Here is a 19,526-nt window from a genome sequence, read left to right as displayed (position 1 = left end):
GCTAAGCACTTGCCGTGGGCTGGCCCAGGAGGGAGGGGGCTCCAGCTAGAGCCAGCTGGCGTCCCGGGGCCAGGGCTGGCCGGCCTGCCAAGGAAGAGCCCACAGCCACCCGAGAAAGGGGGCGAGGGGGGGACCGACCTATTGCCTTCAGCACGGCAAGGAGGGTGACTTCCATATGGGCCCCCAGGCTGGGGAGTGCAGAGGGGGTGGGGCAGGGGAAGGCGCGGTCGAACTGGGGAAGGAGGAAGTCGCCTGCTCCCCGTCCCAGGCCAAGAACGTCTCCTGCTTTTGTGCTATAAGCTCAGGAACCCCTGTGAGCTCCAGGCCCCCGAGTGGCAGAAGCAGCCACTCTGCACCAGGCCAAATCATGCCATGCCACACGCTCTGCCCCTGCCCCTGCCCAGCCTTCAGCCTGCCTCCTTTCCTAGGTGCCACTGTCCCATGACTGGCTCATCTCCAACCCAGCTGGGACATGTGGCTTGGTGTGTTTATCTCTCTTTCCAGATGCTCTGGGGTTCCTGCCAGCCAAAGTCTACAGCTATTTGGGGGGGCTGACTTTATTCCTTGTTTCTAGCCCCCTCGCCCCCAGTTCTCAGATGTCCCTGCGTTGTCCTGTCTTTCCCCAGCTCCAGCACTTCCTCAGCCCCATGGCTCCTTTGCCTGCATTCCAGGAACTGGCTCCTCACGCTGGGGCCAGAGCCCATCCTGACTGTCCTCCAAACATCTCACCCCAAGAAGCCTCCGGCTGGAGAGCACAAGGAGCAGCAGGAACCACCTGGCTCTGCGCCTGGGGAGTGAAACGCCCTGCAATGAAAGACTGGCCTGGAGAAAGAGGGGATGGGACCAGCTTGGCTCCAAGTGGCCCCGGCATGGTGGCCGAAGGGCCAGGCATGACAGTTGTCTAGCGCTGGGTCCCGCTGTAGCACCAACTGTGCCTGGAGGCACTGTCACAGCACCATGGATGGCAAGTGCCAGCAAAGTGCCCAGGGTTCAGTCCAAGGAGGGGAGGAGGATGTCATGTGACCCTTGCTTGCTTCTGGCATTGCCAAGCCCATCCACTCCACAGTTGAGCACAGCCCTTGGGAGAAGAGCCAGGCCTGGATTTTCTCATCCACCCAGGGAGCTGCATTCACAGCATCTTCCTAATCCTTTCTCCAGGAGGGGGCAGCAGCACAGGCCAGAGGAGAGGGCTGAACCCATATGCAGGCTGCTTGGGGAGGGGAACCATCACTACAGGGCTGGAGGAGAGGCTGGGAGCCCCGGCTAGATAGCCCTGTCCTGCATGGAGGCTCAGATTCCTGGCACCCTCTGGAGCTCTCCTGTCGTCACTTTCCTGTTTACATGGGGATCCGGTTTCCCACCCATCTGGGATGTAGGGAAGGGTGCTGTCCTTGGGAACACAGCAATAGCAAAAGAAGGGGAACCCCAGTCCCCCTCCAGCCCTGGGGGCCCATGGGAATGGCCAGGGTCAGAAATGGCTACTTGGAGCCCAGACTGTCCTGGCCAGGCCATTCCAGACCCTGGAGTGGATACCATGTATACAGCCATGACTGAGAGCAGAGGGGGCACAAAGGGTCCATGCTGGCTGCAGGCTGAGGGAAACTTCCCCGGGCACTGCAAGGCTGGGAACTGCACAGTCAGTGCCCAGGTGTGTGACGCTTTGGGCATCAGCAAGTGTGTTACTCTGGAAGCAGGGTCGTCATCAGCGAGTCCACCCCCCTTCTCTCTGTTCCTGCTCCCTCTCCCCCCTTTGCGTGCACCAAGCCCCCGTGGTTCCTGGGGGAGGGCACAGAGCTTCCCTCTGAGGGGAATCAACCTGCATCTGACATGGAACCTGTGCTTGATCCCTGCCGGGTTAGTGGAGCTGGGGGCCAGTTTGCCTGTCCATTTCCTAGGCCCCCACCCTGCTAAGGGCAGAGAAGGGCCCGGCCTCCTTGTGGGAGGGAAAGGTGGCTCCAGGCCCTCTCAAACCAGCAGTGGTTCTCAGGCTTTAGGGTAGATGCTGCCTAAGGGCTGAGCCTCCTCCAGGCCTGGGTGGCCACTGAGGCCAGAGCCCATAGCCCGAGGAGGCAGGAGTGGGGCCAGAGTCCGGGGTGCACTGGTCCCAGCTCCGAGTGATGGGAGCAGCTGGGCTGGGCTTCGTCTGATATTAATAGACATTCCTAAGAAAAGCTGCCGAGGAGGGAGCGGGTGCCTCTCTCTCTAAATAAGGAAGAGAAGCAGCTGGGTCTAGGCTGGGGCTGGGAAGGATGCCCAGGCTGTGGCCGACTTCTGACTTTGGAGAGACACAGAGCCCTGGGGAGCTAGCAGCTTCTCACCCATGCCAGGGACAGGACCCATGGGGCTCCTGAAGGCCTGCGGGCCCCAGGAACAGGGAGCGGGTGAGTGAGATTGAGTGTGTCTCTGTATCCTGGCCCCACGACAGTGTCTGCCAGACCCTGGGCACCTGCCCTCACACTGCCAGCTGCTCATGCCAAGTATTGAAACATTCATGTCCCTGTGGGGAGAGTGGGAGGGGGGTCCCCTCAGGTATGGGGGTCCCAGGGCTGAGCCCCCTGATGTGGGGAGCTCCCTGAGGCTCTCTTGGATGCACTCAGGCACTGGGCAGTTTTTAGATAAACCCACCCTGGGAGGATACAGACTGCTGGGCTGGTTCTGATTGGGTGCTGTGCACTGGCTCAGGGATATTTTGATCCGGATTAGGTGTATGTGTAGAGAGCCCCTGGGCTGGATCCAGATCTTGGGCATGGAGCATTGAATCCTACTAAACCAAGTTTGAATCCACACACTGGGTTCGATCTGGATTGAGTCTGGATTGGCAGGATGGTCGGGGGCAGGGGAGGAGAAGGCTGTTGCGGTTGGGTGCTCTGCGCACGGGGTTCCGGGACATCCAGGGTGGGAGAGAGGGATGGATCCGGATTGGTTGGACGCTGCTGTGTGGCTCAGGATTAACTCCGGATTGGGCGGAGGCGGATCTAGACGACGCATCGTGCACAGAAGGGAGCCCGGTCGGGATCAGCCAGCCCCGGGCTGGGCAGGATCCGGGTTCCCGGGCGGAGGCGGAGCTGCGGCAGGGAGGATCCAAGGAGGAGCCGCGGCTGAGCGGCCATCGCAGCCTGGACCGCAGCCCCGGTGAGCAGCTCGAGCGGCCGGGGAGCGGCTCCGGGACAGTGCGGGCTGCGCTCCCGCGGCCAGTCCGCCCCCCTCACTGACCCCCAAGCCCCCCAGCTGCTGCCACCACCCCCTCCCCATTAACCGCCTGGCTGCCCGGCCCCCACTGACCCCCAAACGCCCCCAGCCACCCCGCCCCATTAACCCCCTGGCTGCCCTGCCCCCACTGACCCCCCAAATGCCCCCAGCCACCCCGCCCCATTAACCCCCTGGCTGCCCTGCCCCCACTGACCCCCCAAATGCCCCCAGCCACCCTGCCCCATTAACCCCCTGGCTGCCCGGCCCCCACTGACCCCCAAATGCCCCCAGCCACCCCGCCCCATTAACCCCCTGGCTGCCTGGCCCCCACTGACCCCCCAAATGCCCCCAGCCACCCTGCCCCATTAACCCCCTGGCTGCCTGCCCCCACTGACCCCCCAAATGCCCCCAGCCACCCTGCCCCATTAACCCCCTGGCTGCCCGGCCCCCACTGACCCCCCAAATGCCCCCAGCCACCCTGCCCCATTAACCCCCTAGCTGCCCGGCCCCCACTGACCCCCAAATGCCCCCAGGCACCCTGCCCCATTAACCCCCTGGCTGCCTGGCCCCCACTGACTCCCCAAACGCCCTGAGCCACCCCACCCCATTAACCCCCTGGCTGCCTGGCCCCCACTGACCCCCAAATGCCCCCAGCCACCCCGCCCCATTAACCCCCTGGCTGCCCGGCCCCCACTGACCCCCAAATGCCCCCAGCCACCCTGCCCCATTAACCCCCTGGCTGCCCGGCCCCCACTGACCCCCAAACGCCCCCAGCCACCCCGCCCCATTAACCCCCTGGCTGCCCTGCCCCCACTGACCCCCCAAATGCCCCCAGCCACCCCGCCCCATTAACCCCCTGGCTGCCCTGCCCCCACTGTCCCCCCAAATGCCCCCAGCCACCCCGCCCCATTAACCCCCTGGCTGCCCTGCCCCCACTGACCCCCAAATGCCCCCAGCCACCCCGCCCCATTAACCCCCTGGCTGCCCGGCCCCCACTGACCCCCAAATGCCCCCAGCCACCCCGCCCCATTAACCCCCTGGCTGCCCGGCCCCCACTGACCTCCAAATGCCTCTGCCGGCTCCAGTTGACCCCTGCCCCTCCCCATTGGCCCCCAGCTGCCCCTCCTTCCAGCCAGTTACCCCACTCCCTCCATGGGCTGCTGACCTAGCAGCCCCTGCAAGGCAAGGCAAGGCAAGCAGAGGGGGCAGCGACCCCGCTGAGGCTGGGGGCCTGGGGCCTCATTTCCCTGCAAGTTTGTAGCGAACCACAAAGCACTTGGAGCAGCTGATTGGGAAGCATTTGACTGCCCCTGTCCCTCTCCTGAACCCTGGCCTCCACCTTGACCCCCCTCCTCCCCCTGGGGTCTCCCTGGCCTGTGGCAGGTGGAGAATTGCTCCCCACCCTCAGCTCTGACTGCTCACCGTGGTCGTTTCCCTTCTCCCTTCCCCCCTCTGGGTGCAAGCACCTGCTCCCATGCAGCACCTGCTCTCTGTGCAAAGCCACATCGCCCAGGTTCGTTCCCCCCCCCCCCGCTGACCAGCCTCTCCTCCTGCAGCTGCTGAGCCGAGCCCATGGCCTCCCGCCTCCTGCACCGCCTGCGGCATGCCCTGGCTGGAGAGGGCGACCGGGAGGGACAGGGCGGAGGTGGCTCAGAGGTGGAGGAATTCCCAGAGAGCTCCGAACTGGAGGATGACACTGACAGGCTGTCCACACGGCTTAGCGGCACCCTGAGCTTCACCAGTAACGAGGAGGAGGAGGCGGCAGAGGAGAATGAGGATGATTCCGCTAGCCAGGAGCTGGGGGATCTGTGTGAGCTGGGGCTGCCCAAGAACCCTGGAGGCAGGTGCCAGGGTCCTCTGTTCACTAGGGTCTGGGGTGGGGATGCTGGCCCAGCCAAGATCCTTTTCTGCTGGGGTGGGGCTGGAGGCTCTTTTATTCCAGTAGTGCCAGCAAGGCCCAGCCATGGCCCTTTGGTGCTAGGTGCTGTACAAACCCAGGGTATAGGCAGCCCCAGGGAGCTTCGAGAGGAGACCCCAGCTGACAGGGGAGCACAAGGAACCAGTGAGATACACAGGCAGCCTGATGGGCAGTGGGCTGAGGTTGGTTATAGGCCTCAGCGCAATGTGCCTGGGAGGGGCGGCACCGAAGGGTGAGGGCAGCATGGGAGAAAGCACCAATGTGACCTGTATGTGATGTGGGCTGACATGAGGGGCCAGTGCCAACGGACTGCATGTGCCTGCACCAACCAGGGGGCCCTGCGCTCCCCAGGCCTCTCTCTGCAGGAGGGGAGCCTGGGCGGTGAGTTCTCCCCCTCCCTTAGCCAGTGTTGCTGGCCTGCAGGGTGAGTGCTTGGCTTGTCTCCGGTGCAGATCCAAGCCCTGCTCCAGCTGAGCGCCAGGGCAGTAACCTACTGACACGCCAGCTCCAGGACTTGTGGAGGAGATCGCGCAGCAGCCTCGTTCCCCAGCGGCTGCTCTTCGAGGTCACCAGCGCCAGCGTCGTCAGTGAGCGCTCCTCCAAATACGTGGTGAGTGACACCTGCCAGGGGGCCAGGCTGGGACTCTGGAGGGGGTGACGGGGTACAGGCTGCCCAATCCTGCAGGGCGCTGGATGCCCCCTGCTCCTCCCACAACTGGAAAAGTGCTTAGGTCCCAAGACCCTTGGGAGTGTGCTGCCCCCAGGGGTGGAGGGAGGGCAGGGTGACTGGGGGGGGGCTGGAGCTGATTCTTGTCTCTGTCTCTCCCCATGCTGCTCTGATGGCGCTGGTGGCTCAGACGAGCCTCAGGTAACTCTTGCTGCTGTTCCCCAGCCTGCTCTCCTCCCCCTTCCCTGCCCCCAGCGGGTCTCTGCTGCCTGGCCCCTTGCCCAGCATGTGCACAGGGGCGTGATCAGTTCGCTGAGCTGCTGCCCCCAGCATTCCCCTCCCTCGGGCGGGGGCAGGGAGAGCCTGCACACCCTCACAGCTCTGCTCTCCCCATAGCTCTACACCATCTACCTGATCCGCTCTGGCCAGTTTGACAAGGCCCCTGCTGCCATTGCCCGGCGCTACTCGGACTTTGAGAGACTGAACCGGCGCCTGCGCCTTCAGTTTGGCTGCGACATGGCGGGTGTCTCCTTCCCCAGGAAGAGGCTGCGCAGGAACTTCACGGCAGAAACCATCGCCAAGCGGAGCCGGGCCTTTGAGCAGTTCCTGTCCCACCTGCACTCCATCACCAAGATCCGCCGCTCCTCTGACTTCCTGGAATTCTTCTTCCTGCGCGACCTGCAGGCAGCCCAGCGCCTCACCTGCACCGGCTTGTACCGCGAGGCCCTGGCCAGCTGGAGCAACGCCTACCGGCTCCAGGACAGGCTGGGCGTCTGCAACTCGGGCCACTTCCTCCTCACGCTGGCCGGCCTGGTGGTTTGTCATCAGGAGCTGGATGAGCTGAGTGAGGCTCATCGCTCCTGTGAGCAGGCTCTGCAGCTCCTGGAGGCCCAAGACAGCCACCCCTTGCTGGAGCCTTTCCTTCAGGCCCACGTCCACCTGTCCTGGAAGGTGGGGAAAGATAAGCACCAGTCGGAGGCCAGGCTGCAGGGGCTGCTGGGGGCGGGAGTGGCTCTGCAGCAGCAGCCCACCCTAAAGGAGTTCTTGATCAAGGAGGCTTTGGAGTGAGTGCCCAGGCTGTGGGGGGATGGAGCAGTGTGGGGCTCAAGGAAGGAGACTGCACTGTGCATTGGAAGAGCAGCAGCTGTAGGTCAAGGCTGGGGTGTGTCTTGAGCCTCGGCCTAGGGTGGTAGAGGGGGAGCTGCAGGTTGGGCTCAGTGTGGAGTGGCAGGGCTGTGTCTGGAAGGTGCAGTGGGGAGAGCAGGGTCCTGGTGGAGGGGCGGGGTGGGGCGGGGCCCTGGACTGGCCCAGCACCTGCCTGTCCTGGGAGCTGGTCTCTGCACTGCTGACCTGTGCTCTTGGAAACGGCTCGTCCCCCAGTGCTGGGCGCGCAGCCTCCCTGGATCCAGGCTGACTCCCCTCTGCCTTTAGGGGAGGGAGCCACTGGAACTAGCCGGGCCATACTGATACTGTACTAAAGGGATTCGCTTGCTCCAGGCAGAGTCTGGGGCTCTCCTTGGGAGCTTTTAATACTTGAAGACTTGGTAGGAAAAGGGGCCGAGACTCCCCAGAGCATGTTCAGATTAGCCCTCCCTAGCCCTACGGCAAGGAGACAGCTCTCAAGCCTTTCAGCAACAACCCTAGGGGCTAGGGCAGCAGTGGGGGGGTGGGAGGAGAGATCCCCAGACCCACCCCCCACCTTGTGCTTTGTCTGAGATGAGGAGACAGTCGATCCTTCTCACCCTCACCCTCTGCCAGGCCTTGCCGTGCTAGGCTTCTGGGACTCCCCTGGGGCCTCTCAAAGCCTGCCCCTCCTGGGCCTACGGGGAGAGCAGGAGCTGCAGCTGAGCGGGTGGGGCAGGATAACTGAGAAAGGGAAGCTGTAAGGGCTCTGCAGCAGCTTTCTTCCCTGGCACAGCCTGAGCTTCAGCCCGCTTGGCTCTCCTCAGAGCCCCTCTGGGTCTCCACCCTCCTCCGCTCCCACTGGGGGCTCCCTTCTGAGTAAGTCGTAGCCACAGCAGGGCGCTGCTGCAGAGCAGAGCTATAAAAGCCATGGAGGCTGGGATGAGTCTTGATGGGCCATGGAGGCTTTATTAGAGGTGGGGGGGAGGTTGAGGACAGCATCTGACAGGACACTCTGTAACTAACAGTCAATAAAACTGCTATTCCGGCGGCTTGCGTGTGACTGCGTGGTTCCTCCGGTGCAGCAGCAGCGGTCACAGGCTGTGCTGAGGCTCCCAGCTGCACTGAGATCCTGCTGGCTTGAGGCTTCTCTCCACTCCTGCCCCAGAGCCTGGTCGCGCCCATCTCTGCGCACCCCCCGAGCAGGGTGGGGATGTGGCGGCAGCTGCTGCTGACTTGTCCAGCTACAGTTTGCTCTCAGCTGGACTCTGCTCCACCCTGATGACGCCTTCCTGTGCGCAGGTGACAGCCAGGACTCCATCCCTGCGCCACAGCCGCCCATGCACCAGCCCTCGGCACCCACCTGCCCAGGGAAACAGCATCATTACCCTGTGGCCCAGCAGCTCCCCAGCCCCTGCAGCAGGGAGAGGACTTACCGGCCCAGGGGCTCTCGCACTCGTACAGCATCCAGTGGTCGGCTCGGAAGGGGGCGTGGAACCACATGGAGTGGTCAAGGGACACCATGAACTTGACAGGATGCTGCCGGTGTGGGAGCAGAGCCGTGCCCAGGAAGGCGTAGTCGGAGATGTAGGCAGCCACGCAGCAGTGCAGCTTCATATCACACTCCCCTGCCAGGCAACCAGAACCACAGAGATGAGCCCTGTCGTGCCAGGTTCATCCTTGCAGAGCGGGTGCCTGGGGGACACATCTGTGGAGCTGCTGAGGGCTCAGCTCCTCTGAGAACCGTGGGCCAGGCCCCCCTCCGATGCTGCGCTATACCTGGCCACTGAGCTGAAGAACACAGTGACTGAGCCTGCTGCACCCTGAACTGTTGGCCTATCCTGGGTTAGGGATGCAGTGGGGCTGTGCACATGTTTGTGCTCACAGGCTTGGGAGCGAGAGCTGGGAGATCACTGGCAGCTCCCACCTGGAACAGGGACTCAGCGGTGAGGCTTCACCCAATCCAGACACAGCGCAAGGACCGGCCCTGCCCCTCCATGCCAGGTGTGGGCACACAAGCAGGCTCAGCAAGGCAGATGGAGGGACTTAGTGAGGGGAGATCCAGGTTTGGATTGAGAGGGTTCTGTAGGGCAATCTCGGTGCAGGCAACTCAGTGGGGGATCTGAATGCGGAGGAGATCTGGATGCACAGGGGCTTATGGGGTTTTGAATGCAATGGCAATGGGACTCTGCAGGGGGGGTCCAGGTGATGGTAGTTGGGGCTCAGCGGGGGGGGGGTCTAGATGTGGGGGTGAGAGCTCAACAGGGGGTTAGTGTGGGAGGAGTAGTGGGGGGTCCAGGTGCTGGGGGAGTGGGGCTCAGTACAGTGGGGGTCCAGGTGAAACTAGTTGGGGCTTATTGGGGTGGGAATCTGGTGGCTTGTCAGGAAGGTCCAGGTGCAGGGGGAGTGGGGCTCATCAGGAGGGTCCGGTTATGAGGGTGTCTGGATATATGGGGGTTGGGTGGATGGGGGAGCTGCTACCTGTACAGGGATCCCTCCTCCTACAGCTGAGAAGTGAGGGGTGCAAGAAGCAGTGGGGGGAGTTTGCAGAGCTTCTTGCACCTGGGGGAGAAACCTGGGAGTGGGTCTGACCCAGCCCCGGACGCTGTGCAGAGGAAGAGGAAGTCCCGTCCTCCCCAGCCACGATTAGTAGCTGAGTCCACGAGCTGAGTCTTTCCTAATCCCACCCTCTTCCCTACAGTGATTTACCTGGGCACTTGAAACATACTGCTGGGGAGACTTATATGACCACTCTCAGAAAGTCATTTTTCTGCAGGGAAGCAAAGAAATCTGCAGGGGACATAAATTCTACACGTACAGAATTCCCCCAGGAGTAGGCTTCTCTGTAAAACTCCAGCCCCACATCTTGGATGTGTGGCCAAAGGGCTTCAGGCCTCCGCCAAGGGGCACTGCTCTGGCCACCCCAAGGCAGCACCAGTTACCAATTGCATTGCGGCACTTGGCCTTTAGGATGAAATCCAGTATCGTTATTCCCAAGTTACAGAGGGGGACACAGGCAAGTGTTGACTAGAACTTGCTCACGGCCACAGAATGAGTCAGTGGCAGAGCTGGGCATAGGCCCCAGGAGTTCTTAGCTGCCATTCCCTGCTCACCTGCTAGGCAACCCTGTCTTGCTGGGAACCTGGAGTAGGTCATGGGGAATGCCCTGGGGGTGCACGCTGGAAGCGGTTACTGAATCCTTGACACAGGACTTACCAATATAGCCTCGTGCCCGAACCCAGAACAGCTGCTTGGGCTCCTGAGGCAGCTGGCAGAGTATCTCCAATGGGTTCACAGGCTTGATCTCAACTGGCACCTCCTGGGCCAGAATCTTGTTGAGTCCCAGCCTGTATTTCTCCACCAAGTTGGGATCCCTTGAGAAAACAAACACAATGACACTAGTCCTAGATTTCTGACAAGGGCAGCCCAGCTGGCCAAGCTGCTTTGGCGGGGAATCCCCACCCCAGCTGCAGTAGTGTCAGCTCACAGCCCCAGGATGGAGGTGCTCTGGCAGAGCTCTCAGGGAGCTTCCCAGTGGCAGACAATCACAGTCGCTCTCCTCTGCTGCTGCTGGACCCCTCCCTGAGGGCTGAGTCTGCCTAGCAGGCTGTGAGAGCTGCCTTTCCCCAACCAGTCCCCAGCACACGCACGTGAGGGCAGAAACTGCTGCCCTGCTTCCTCTGCATTCACTCACTGAAGGTATTTCTGAATTAGCTCTTCCTGAGTCCGCAGCTCCTCCGGAGGCAGCACAGTAGGCATGGTGAACTGGTGCTGAACGGGGCTCTCCTGGCTCTGCTGGAAGGAGGCCTGGCAGATGAGGATTGGCTTCCCATGCTGAACTGCCTTTACTGAGCGAACAGAGAAACTCTTCCCTGTGCGTGTGCGCTCCACCTGGTATAGAACTGGCACCGTGGGATCCCCTGGAACAGGGAAAGGCTGTGTGACATGGAGCAACATCTCCGTCCTGGCTACCCACGGGCAGTCAAGCACCTGAGCCCTAACCGCTGCAGTTTGAAGGGGATTACATTGACAGAAGAGGGGACCCTCTGCCTTGCCCCCATGGTAGTTCTCTCATCCTCTGACCTGGGACAAAGTGTCTTGTTTCTGCAACTACGGACAGTAACTCCTCGCCTAACGTTGTAGTTATGTTCCTGAAAAAATGCGACTTTAAGTGAAACGATGTTAAGCGAGTCCAATTTCTCCATAAGAATTAATGTAAATAGGGGGGTTAGGTTCCAGGGAAATCTTTTTTGCCAGACAAAATAATTTATATACACACAGAGAGTATAAGTTTTAAACAAACAATTAAATACTGTACACGGCAATGATGATTTCGAAGCTTGGTTGAGGTGGTGGAATCAGAGGGTGGAGGAGGGGGTGATATTTCCCAGGGAATGCCTTACTGCTAAATGATGAACTAGCACTCGGCTGAGCCCTCGAGGGTTAACACATTATTAATGTAGCCTCACACTCTACAAGGCAGCACGAATGGAGGGAGGAGACACAGTAGACGCATGGCAGTGGCTGCAAATATTCCGTGCAGAAACTGAACAGTGATGATGAACCCAGGCTATCCCATGGGATAGCACCACTCCCTCCACTTTGCAAAGTGCTGGGCGGTCGGGGAGCGTGTGAGAGACAGAGACACATGTAGTGTAAGTGTGTGAGAAGGAGAGACATGCATTGCCCCTTTAAGTACGGTGACCCCACTGTAAGTACACTGCCTTTTTAAGTAGATCAGCAAGTTGAGACAGCAGCTGCTGCCAGCAAGCTCCCTCCGTCCTGAGCCCTTTTGTGTCCCCCCTCCCCCCTGCTCTGTGGAGATGAGGTACAGGAGTGGCAGGAGAGTGACACCCTGACATCAGCACCCCTCTTCCCTCTCCCCCCACCAGCTGCACAGCAAGGAGGAGGCTCCCAGGGGCCGCTCCAAGGCAGAGGGCAGGAGCAGCACATGGCAGTGGGAGGCAGGAGAGCGGGGGGAGGCCTAGCAATTGATAGCCTGCTGGGCAGCTGCTGCACAGTGTAGTTAGGGTAGTTAATAGGGGGGCTGCCCACCCACCGTGGTTCGAAGCCCCCACCACTACCTCCAACAAGTTGCTCTTCCTGCAAGCAGTGGGCAAAGCAGGCGGCTGCCAAACAACGTTATAAGGGAGCATTGCGCAACTTTAAACGAGCATGCTCCCTAACAGGTCAGCGACAAGGAAAGAACATGAAGCAGGATGATGTTAAGTGCGGAGTTCCTGTATCCCACTCCCTGCACGTCGCTCTTTGTGCTAGGGTAGCGCACTCAAGATCAAAGAAATGCCCCTTGTACTGGGCCCAGCACCGACTCCCCGCAGGGAGCGGGGTTTGGGTTTCCTGACGTCATGTTTACCTGCTCGCACAAAGTAACAGTGCAGGGAGTGGGCATGGACGTCCTCGCTCACGGCCTTGGCAGCTGCCACCAGAGCCTGGCCCACGATCTGCCCGCCGAAGAGCCTCCGTGTGACAGGGACCCAGTAGTGCCTCCCCCTGCAGGGAGAGGCAGAGGCGGCTCAGCCCGGGGAGGGGACACTGGCGCACGGCATGACTCGCCGGGCCGGGCCGGGCCCACGGAGCTGCCGCTTCGCGCGGGGAGCCAGGGGCGGGACTCCCCGCCCGGCTCGGGCCCCGGGGCTGCCGACAGGCACCTGAACAGGTCCAGGTCCAGGGGCTCCAGGCTCAGGACGCTGGTGACCAGGACGCTGCGCAGGTCGCCGGGGGCCGCCGGCTGCCCCCCCTCGGGCACGTCCCCGCTCCCGGGAGACTCGGCTCCGGCCCCCGCCGCTAGAACCCGGAAGCCGCCAGTGCTCGTGGAGGCCGCCATCTTCTTTAGTCACGTGACGCGAAACGACCTCTAAGGCGGGCTACTATAGGCGTTCACACGAACACACCCGCTGATTGGCTTTAGGACTTATCCATCATCCTGTACATCCGGTATCTTCTCGAAGAAGCAGGAAGTACCCACCTAAAATATGGGGGCGGGATGTGCGATCTTATTGGACCGTTCAATTGTCACTTACTAGTCACGTGATCAAAAACTGTGTGTTGATTGGTGAGGCTGCTGTCAATCCAGGATCATAGCCTCTGATTGGCCAATTAGCTGAGGAGGGCGGTGGCTGTGGTTGGGTTAATATGAGCTGAGCTGGCTCACGTATTGTCTCCATCTTCATTATCAGCCATAGAGGGAGGTGGGGTCAGTCCCGTGCCAAGGCTGAGCCGCAGGGCAGGAGGCTGGAGCTCCCGTGGGGGGGGGGGGAGGAAGTAGAGGGGCTAGTCTGCCTCCCTAGGCAGGGTTGGGGCTTGGGCTCATTCCAGGCATGGGGGGAGCAGGGCTGGTCAAATTGCAGTTGTAGCCTGGGAGCCTACCCTGACCTGGAAGTGGGTTGCTGGGGTGGAATGGGGAGCAGAAAGGGTTAAGTTCAGTTACAACTTGGGATGCCCTGTAAAGTTGGGGAAAAGAAGGGGGGGCTAATGAGGCTAAGTAGAAATCTGGGAATCTGAGGTGGGGTTACAAAGGCCCTGGTCCTGAGACATGCAGGATATTGCCTATAATAGAAGTTGAAGTGCGTGGCATACTGTGCAATGAAGCTGGAGTTCTTTTATCAAAGTCATATTCCCAGCTCTAAACTTCGGGTGAGGCTACAGAGAGCCTGGCAGTGGCGATAGAGCACATGCAGGGGACTGAGTAGCCATGGACATTGGCTCATGCTTTAGAAACTATGATGACTTCAAGGAGTGTTTCAACACTTACAAGAAAGAGAACAAGTGCCACTATGGCTTAAAGAACTGCGTCTCTGTTCGCTTTTACAACCGGAAACATGGGACCAGCATCCGTGAGGACATCACGTAAGGCTGTTTGTGCTCTGGGGGTGGGAAGAAAGAGGGCCTCAGGCACTTATGAAATTACTCTTCTGTTTCCTGAGGTAAGACCAAGATCCTTCCTGACCACTTGTGGTCATTAAAGATCTTCTGGCCTGCTACCAGGGATACGATATTAACCTTAGTGCCTGACCAAGTCCCAGCATGGACTCAGTCTGTGCTGCCTAACTAAATAGCTTCTGCAGTCTACATTGGAAATGGGATTCTTTTTCACTTTTTGTCTGAAACTGCATGCCATATGTAGTTAAATTGCTGCCTTGGTCCATCCCAGAGATGGCTGTGCTTCACTGGGGAAGAAGTGGGTCCTTTGAGAAGTGTTTGGGATAATAATACCCAGCTCTTCTCTAGTGCTTATTAGTAGATCTCAACATGCTTTACAAAGGAGGTCAATGTAACTATCCTGGTTTTATAGAATGGGAAACCGAGGCACTGATCAAGGAGATGTCATTCCTAGTGCACAGGGGGGAAGGATAGCTCAGTGGTTTGAGCATTGGCCTGCTAAACCAAGGGTTGTGACTTCAATCCTTGAGGGGCCAATCTGGAGCAAAAATTGGTCCTGCAGTGAAGGCAGGGGACTGGACTCAATGACCTTTCAAGGTCCCTTCTAGTTCTGTGAGATAGGTATATCTCCATATTAAAAAAAGCAGGCTAGTGATAGAACCAAAAATGGAACCCAGGTCTCCTGAGTCCTAGTCTGGTGCTCTAGCCACTAGGCATGAGAGTTATGTGTACCTGTTTGAAGTGATCAGTTGTGGCTTTGTCACTTCCTACTTAAAAATCATGGGCCAGATTTTTAAGTCAGATGGGTACATTTGTGTGTGCCTAACTTAAATGCAAATACCCAGTATGCAGGCACTCACTGGGCATGTGCCACACTTGCCAGTTTCAGAGTCTTGTCCCCTTTTGAGTCTGTATTAATTTCACACCTTCACCTTTGACTAATGGCTAGTACCCATCTCCTCCCATAATATACTCTCTCACCTTCCCCTTGGCTCCTCTGATAGTATTCCCTTATTTTGCATTTTTGTTGTTCATGGTTCTTTCCCTACTGACTGTTTGTGGTTATGCTCACCACCTCTCCCTCCCCTGCCTACCTTTAATTTCCAGGACAGGTTTTTTAACCTTGATCGGTGAGCTGATGACTTACGAGACTATATTTGTTAACTTTTATTTCTTGCAATTTTCTTTTTCCAAGGAACTGTCTGTTGTGTGCCTTAACTAGTGTCTATTTGAATTCCCCAGCCACCTTCACACTAATGGATTTTAATATTGCCTTCCATTGCACCTTAAGTAAGACCTGCATAATCAGACCTTAAGTATTCGAGCAGCCCTATTGAAGTAATGGGCCCAATTCTGCTTCTGTATAAGTTAGTGGAGTTAGTCACGTGAGTAAAAGGCTGAAGGATCAGACTCCAGTTTCTTAATTCCTCCAGACTTGCATTCTTTAAACATAAATTCCTGATGCATGATAGGAAATGCTTCATTTACTATGTTGAACTAAAGTAACTTGTCATCTGCTCCTCTTGATGTAGCAGACCACAGTAGGAGTAATTTGGGCTGCAAAGGATTAGTGTAATAGCAAATAAAATTTCATGAAGTGATTGTATCAATGATATGCTTTGACCTTGCCACCTCCGAGGACTGGGAATGTCTGAGATGGAGATTTCAGTCCAACCTAGGACAGTGATCAAACATTATAAGTATCACTTTAGCATTTTCTCTTGACCTGGGTGTAGAACATTTGCCATATTAGGATGAAAAGATTTCACCGAACATCTCCTGCATGATATGTGCTTGTCCTGCAGTCCTTGGCTATAGTGTTGGCATGTCAGAGAGGGAGACAGCTCTTCACCAGTTCTGTTTGATCAGACTACATCCTGTTCCATTGTCTCTCCATTTCCCCAGGTTCATCCAGGTGAAGTTTGGCTGTGTCCGGACACGGGAATACAGTAAGAAGAGGAAACCACAACCCAGCTTGTGCCCAGCTTTTTTTGTCCTGCAGTATAACGAGGAAATAGACCGGCTGGTGATTACTGAACTGAACAGTAATCACATCCATGTAGACCCGGGGGGAACTTCCTTGGCCCGTACTAGCTCTTCTCTAGTGATGAGAACCACAACCCAAATTGCAAGTTGCATGGCAGATGGCAGCCCTGCAACAAAACTGCGTAGACAACAATCAAGAGAGGCAGAAGCCACTGTAACAGTCAGTGAGGAGTGTGTGATGGCTGACATGACTTTGAATGGATCCCCTGCTCCACTCAGCAAGGTTGCTGTGCAGCCTGAGGCAGTGAAGGAAAGTGTCTCAACTTCGGCTTTAGTCAGAATTGCAGAGGTCATGAAAAACTTCCTGAGGGTGGACATGGGCTCACTGGCCTCTATTAGTGTGGGCAGCAGCCAGGACCTAGACAGACTGAACTTCCAGACCAGCAAGATGAGGAGCCTGTTTGTCAAGTTCCCTGAGAGCCTGTTGCTGCATAGGGTGCAGAGTGAGAGAGGGCATGTACTTTACGCCTTTCTTGTGGAGAGTAAGGACCGAGTAGGGAAGATGGTACACTTTGCTGTCCTGAAGGAGGACACTGGTGAGAATGTAAGCAAAATGCTGACTGTCTTCAAAGAGTTCAATCCTGAGTGGCAGAAGGTCAAGGTGGTCTTTGTGGACATGTCATTCCTTCACAAAGCCACCATGCAGGAGCTCTTCCCCTCAACCCAGGTGCTTCTCTCTGTCTACCACACTGTCCGATTCCTTGAGAAGAAGGTAAAGGAAACAGTGGCCACTGTTTCCTTCAAGCATAAACTGAAGTTGGCTTTGAGGGAGGTGGTTTTTTCCACCTCCAATGCAAATCTAGACATCTTGTCTCAGCTGGTAAAGCGCTTGGTGGACAAACAGTTGTACGACTATCTTCAGGCCAACTGGTTCTCCTGTGAGATGCTGTGGTACATGCATGCAAAGAAGGGTCTCCATTCCTGCAGCACATATGTAGACAGTCTGGATCTCATCACTCATAAAATATCCAGTCTCTTCAACAAGCAGTTGTCCCTGGAGACCAGTATCCTTCACTTTGTTGAATATGCCGATTGCTTCAATACCAAAGGTCTAGAAAACCTGAACCAGGGTTTCTCAAGTGTTGAAGAGGAGAATCGGAACAAACATGTGGAAAAGCCTAAGGTGCGTACCCGTGCCTCCATGAAGCGTACCCCTGTTGCTGCCTCACAACCTCAAAACAAATGTCCTGAACCGCCCAACCAACTTGCCAAACAGAAACCTGCAAATCCCCCTGGCACCATGCTGGCAGCAATCCGAGAGAGTTGCACAGACCTAGGCTACCAGCTGTGTCTGAATGAGTGGGAGGTGGTGCAGAAGTCAACTCAGCTCATTAATGTCATGAAAGACAATATTGTGGTTCAGCTACTAGAAGACACACACCAGGTCAGCAAAGACTGCAAGAGCTGCAGCTGTTACTTCCACTGCCGGTACCAGCTCCCCTGCAGGCACATCTTGTCTGTGCTGCATGCCAACAAGAAGGCTGTGGAGGAAGCTATGGTATGCAAGCGTTGGCAGAAGAAGTACCGGCACCTTTCAGTCTTGGGAGATAACCTCCTAGACGATATTGGGCCCTCAATGGGTAACCAACCAGCAGCAGCGGAAGAAAGATATGACAAAATCCAGTCCCTCAGCAAGGAGCTTGCTAATCTCCTGATGCAGTGCGATGGGGAAGAGCTAGAGGAGCGCAGCTCCACACTCAAAATGATTGTGGATATCTGGGCTAAATCCTCAGAGCCAGTGGAAGAGGCTGGGAAATGCCCTAACTTCAGAAATGTGGGGGACTTGCCATTTCTTTGGGTAAAGCAGGAAGAAATAGAAACAGAGGATGCAGGTGCAACCTCTGAGAGATCACTGACCGGTACTAACATGTTCCTGATTTGAAATGCCAGACATTCTGTATTCAAACTTGGAGATTCAACAAGCTGTTAGTGGGAGCTGATGGTTTAATTCTCCCCCAGCCTCTTATGGTTCTCTCCCCATTTCCAGTCCCAGGAGACTCAGGGTTAACTGTTAACTTCAAAGACTGTTGAAGATCTGGGTAATAAACTTGAGACTTTCCTGTGTGCTCATGTGTCTTCTCAGACTAGCCATGTTATGGGGTTTTTGTTTTCTTTTTGTAAGAGATTATAGGTGGTTATAATATGGCAATTCCCAGTTGCCGAGTACATGCTAGGTGCCTGTGTAAGAACCTCAGGGCTGCTGAAATCAGGCCAGTAATGCTCCCTGGTGGGATGGTCTCCTTAGCTCAGTCATCTGCCACAGAGGCCTGAATACTCAGCTGAACCTGGTATTTACACTCAAACCTGGGCTTTACACTCAAAACCTGGTTATAGTGATAAAATAAGTTTCCTAACTCACTTCTTTGGTTTCTGAAAACTAGTTCTGGTTTTTAAATTTGGAGTGAACTTGTTCATTGCTTGCTGTGGTAAGACTTTCCTTTCTCTCTTTTTTTTTTTTTTTTAAATTCGGTGTTTTTGGCTTTGAACAGGCAGAGAGATGCAAGTCCAGCTGCCTTCCTCCCTACATCCTCTGTTGTGCACTATTTAAGGGCTGTGTGCTGCTCTCCTCTAAGTAGCAGCTGGAAGAAAGTGCAATAATGCATTTATGGTTTGTATGTTTCTGTTTGTGCTGAGACCACTGCTAGCAGTGGTCAGTTTGCTGCTGTGTATTTAGACCAAATTAATTGTTAAAATATGGTTCTGACTTTATTGTCATTAAATTTGTTATCCATTTTGTCTTGGGCCATAGCCTGTCCTTCATGCTTGGCTTAAAATGCTTCTTTTGCTTATGGTCCCATAGTGGCTTCTAACCAAAATCATATAAAGTATTGCTGAGGCAGCTATCAGCTGCAGTCTTTGGACTTCAGCCCTATAAACACATGTGCCTTCCTGAATTGTATTCAGTGTGGAAGTATCCTAAGTGGAAGTGGTTTGGGAGCTCTGAATGGAAAAGTTGTTTTTCCACCATAACAAGTGTTAATTTAATATCTTTGTATACAAATAACTCACTTAATTGAGGATTTTTGTTTGGTGTCGTAGAACCACTGTCCATACTCAAAAGGAAAGATAAACAGGCCCTTTCCCTTCAGTTGATGCTGCCAGGGACCTCTTTTCAACTGGGAAACTTGGAATAGCAGCATGGGGCAGTGCCACAGGAAGCAAAACTAACTCCTCAGAGTAGACTCTTGTCTGCACTAAACTGCTGCTAAGCTATTATCATGCTCCAGACCCTATGTTAATCCATGGTGGCTTTAAGGGGAGCTTACACTTCCACAATGGGGAATGTGCACACATAATGGAGGTTATTTTGCCTTTCTGAAAGATCAGATAAACTCACTTTTCCTCCCCTGAAAGCAACAGAGGGGACAGACTTAGCTGTGTCATTTGATCAGAGGAGCCCTATGAGACTGTCATCTGTAATGTCATCAAATTGGAATATTGGGACAGCGTGAGCCAACGCTCTGAGGTGGTACAGAATTCTTTTTCCCAAGTGCTTGGCTTATGGGTCTTGCTGAGGGTCTGATTTCCCCATTCCAAACTGGGAAGAAATTTTTTCCCCAGTCAGATGGGCAAGAACTTGGGGGTGGGTGTCACCTTCCACTGCAGCATGGAGTGGGTTGCTGCTTAAGCTCACCTGTATCTATCAGTAAGTCAGTTTCCTGCTACTTGGAAGGGCCTTGGCCA

At 56.3% G+C, this 19,526-nt stretch overlaps 3 protein-coding genes across 3 annotated transcripts; 2 read left to right on the top strand and 1 right to left on the bottom strand.

The window, feature by feature from the left end:
- Positions 1-132: 132 nt before the first annotated feature.
- Positions 133-8,079, top strand: SNX21 (sorting nexin family member 21). Its single transcript, XM_030533214.1, is given in 7 exon segments — positions 133-2,381; positions 2,947-3,014; positions 3,017-3,070; positions 3,072-3,132; positions 4,754-5,029; positions 5,560-5,717; positions 6,171-8,079. Coding segments are annotated over 7 exon segments (1,350 nt in total). The 5' UTR covers positions 133-2,320; the 3' UTR covers positions 6,843-8,079.
- On the bottom strand, positions 7,840-12,748 carry ACOT8 (acyl-CoA thioesterase 8). The gene is made up of 6 exons (XM_030533213.1): positions 12,566-12,748; positions 12,271-12,407; positions 10,591-10,816; positions 10,113-10,270; positions 8,333-8,524; positions 7,840-8,259 (listed from the first exon to the last, which is right to left on the bottom strand). Exons 1-6 carry the CDS (start codon positions 12,739-12,741, stop codon positions 8,141-8,143), a joined length of 1,008 nt encoding a protein of 335 aa, XP_030389073.1. The 5' UTR covers positions 12,742-12,748; the 3' UTR covers positions 7,840-8,140.
- Positions 12,749-13,034: 286 nt separating this feature from the next.
- Positions 13,035-18,584, top strand: ZSWIM3 (zinc finger SWIM-type containing 3). The gene is made up of 2 exons (XM_030533381.1): positions 13,035-13,763; positions 15,702-18,584. Exons 1-2 carry the CDS (start codon positions 13,609-13,611, stop codon positions 17,722-17,724), a joined length of 2,178 nt encoding a protein of 725 aa, XP_030389241.1. The 5' UTR covers positions 13,035-13,608; the 3' UTR covers positions 17,725-18,584.
- Positions 18,585-19,526: the final 942 nt, after the last annotated feature.

Source organism: Gopherus evgoodei, chromosome 14 (genome assembly GCF_007399415.2).
Source record: "Gopherus evgoodei ecotype Sinaloan lineage chromosome 14, rGopEvg1_v1.p, whole genome shotgun sequence".
NCBI lineage: Eukaryota > Metazoa > Chordata > Testudines > Testudinidae > Gopherus > Gopherus evgoodei.
Note: the sequence above shows the minus strand (reverse complement) of the source record. Positions and strands in the feature narration are given on the sequence as shown.

Excerpts from the sequence above, each read along its gene's own strand:
- ACOT8 (XM_030533213.1), bottom strand. The coding sequence starts at position 12,741 with ATGGCGGCCTCCACGAGCACTGGCGGCTTCCGGGTTCTAGCGGCGGGG. Across the intron at positions 10,817-12,270 it reads CTGTTACTTTGTGCGAGCAG|GGGATCCCACGGTGCCAGTT; the intron begins GTAAACATGACG and ends TCCCTGTTCCAG. Across the intron at positions 8,260-8,332 it reads GTGCGAGAGCCCCTGGGCCG|GTGGGTGCCGAGGGCTGGTG; the intron begins GTAAGTCCTCTC and ends TTCCCTGGGCAG.
- ZSWIM3 (XM_030533381.1), top strand. The coding sequence starts at position 13,609 with ATGGACATTGGCTCATGCTTTAGAAACTATGATGACTTCAAGGAGTGT. Across the intron at positions 13,764-15,701 it reads AGCATCCGTGAGGACATCAC|GTTCATCCAGGTGAAGTTTG; the intron begins GTAAGGCTGTTT and ends CCATTTCCCCAG.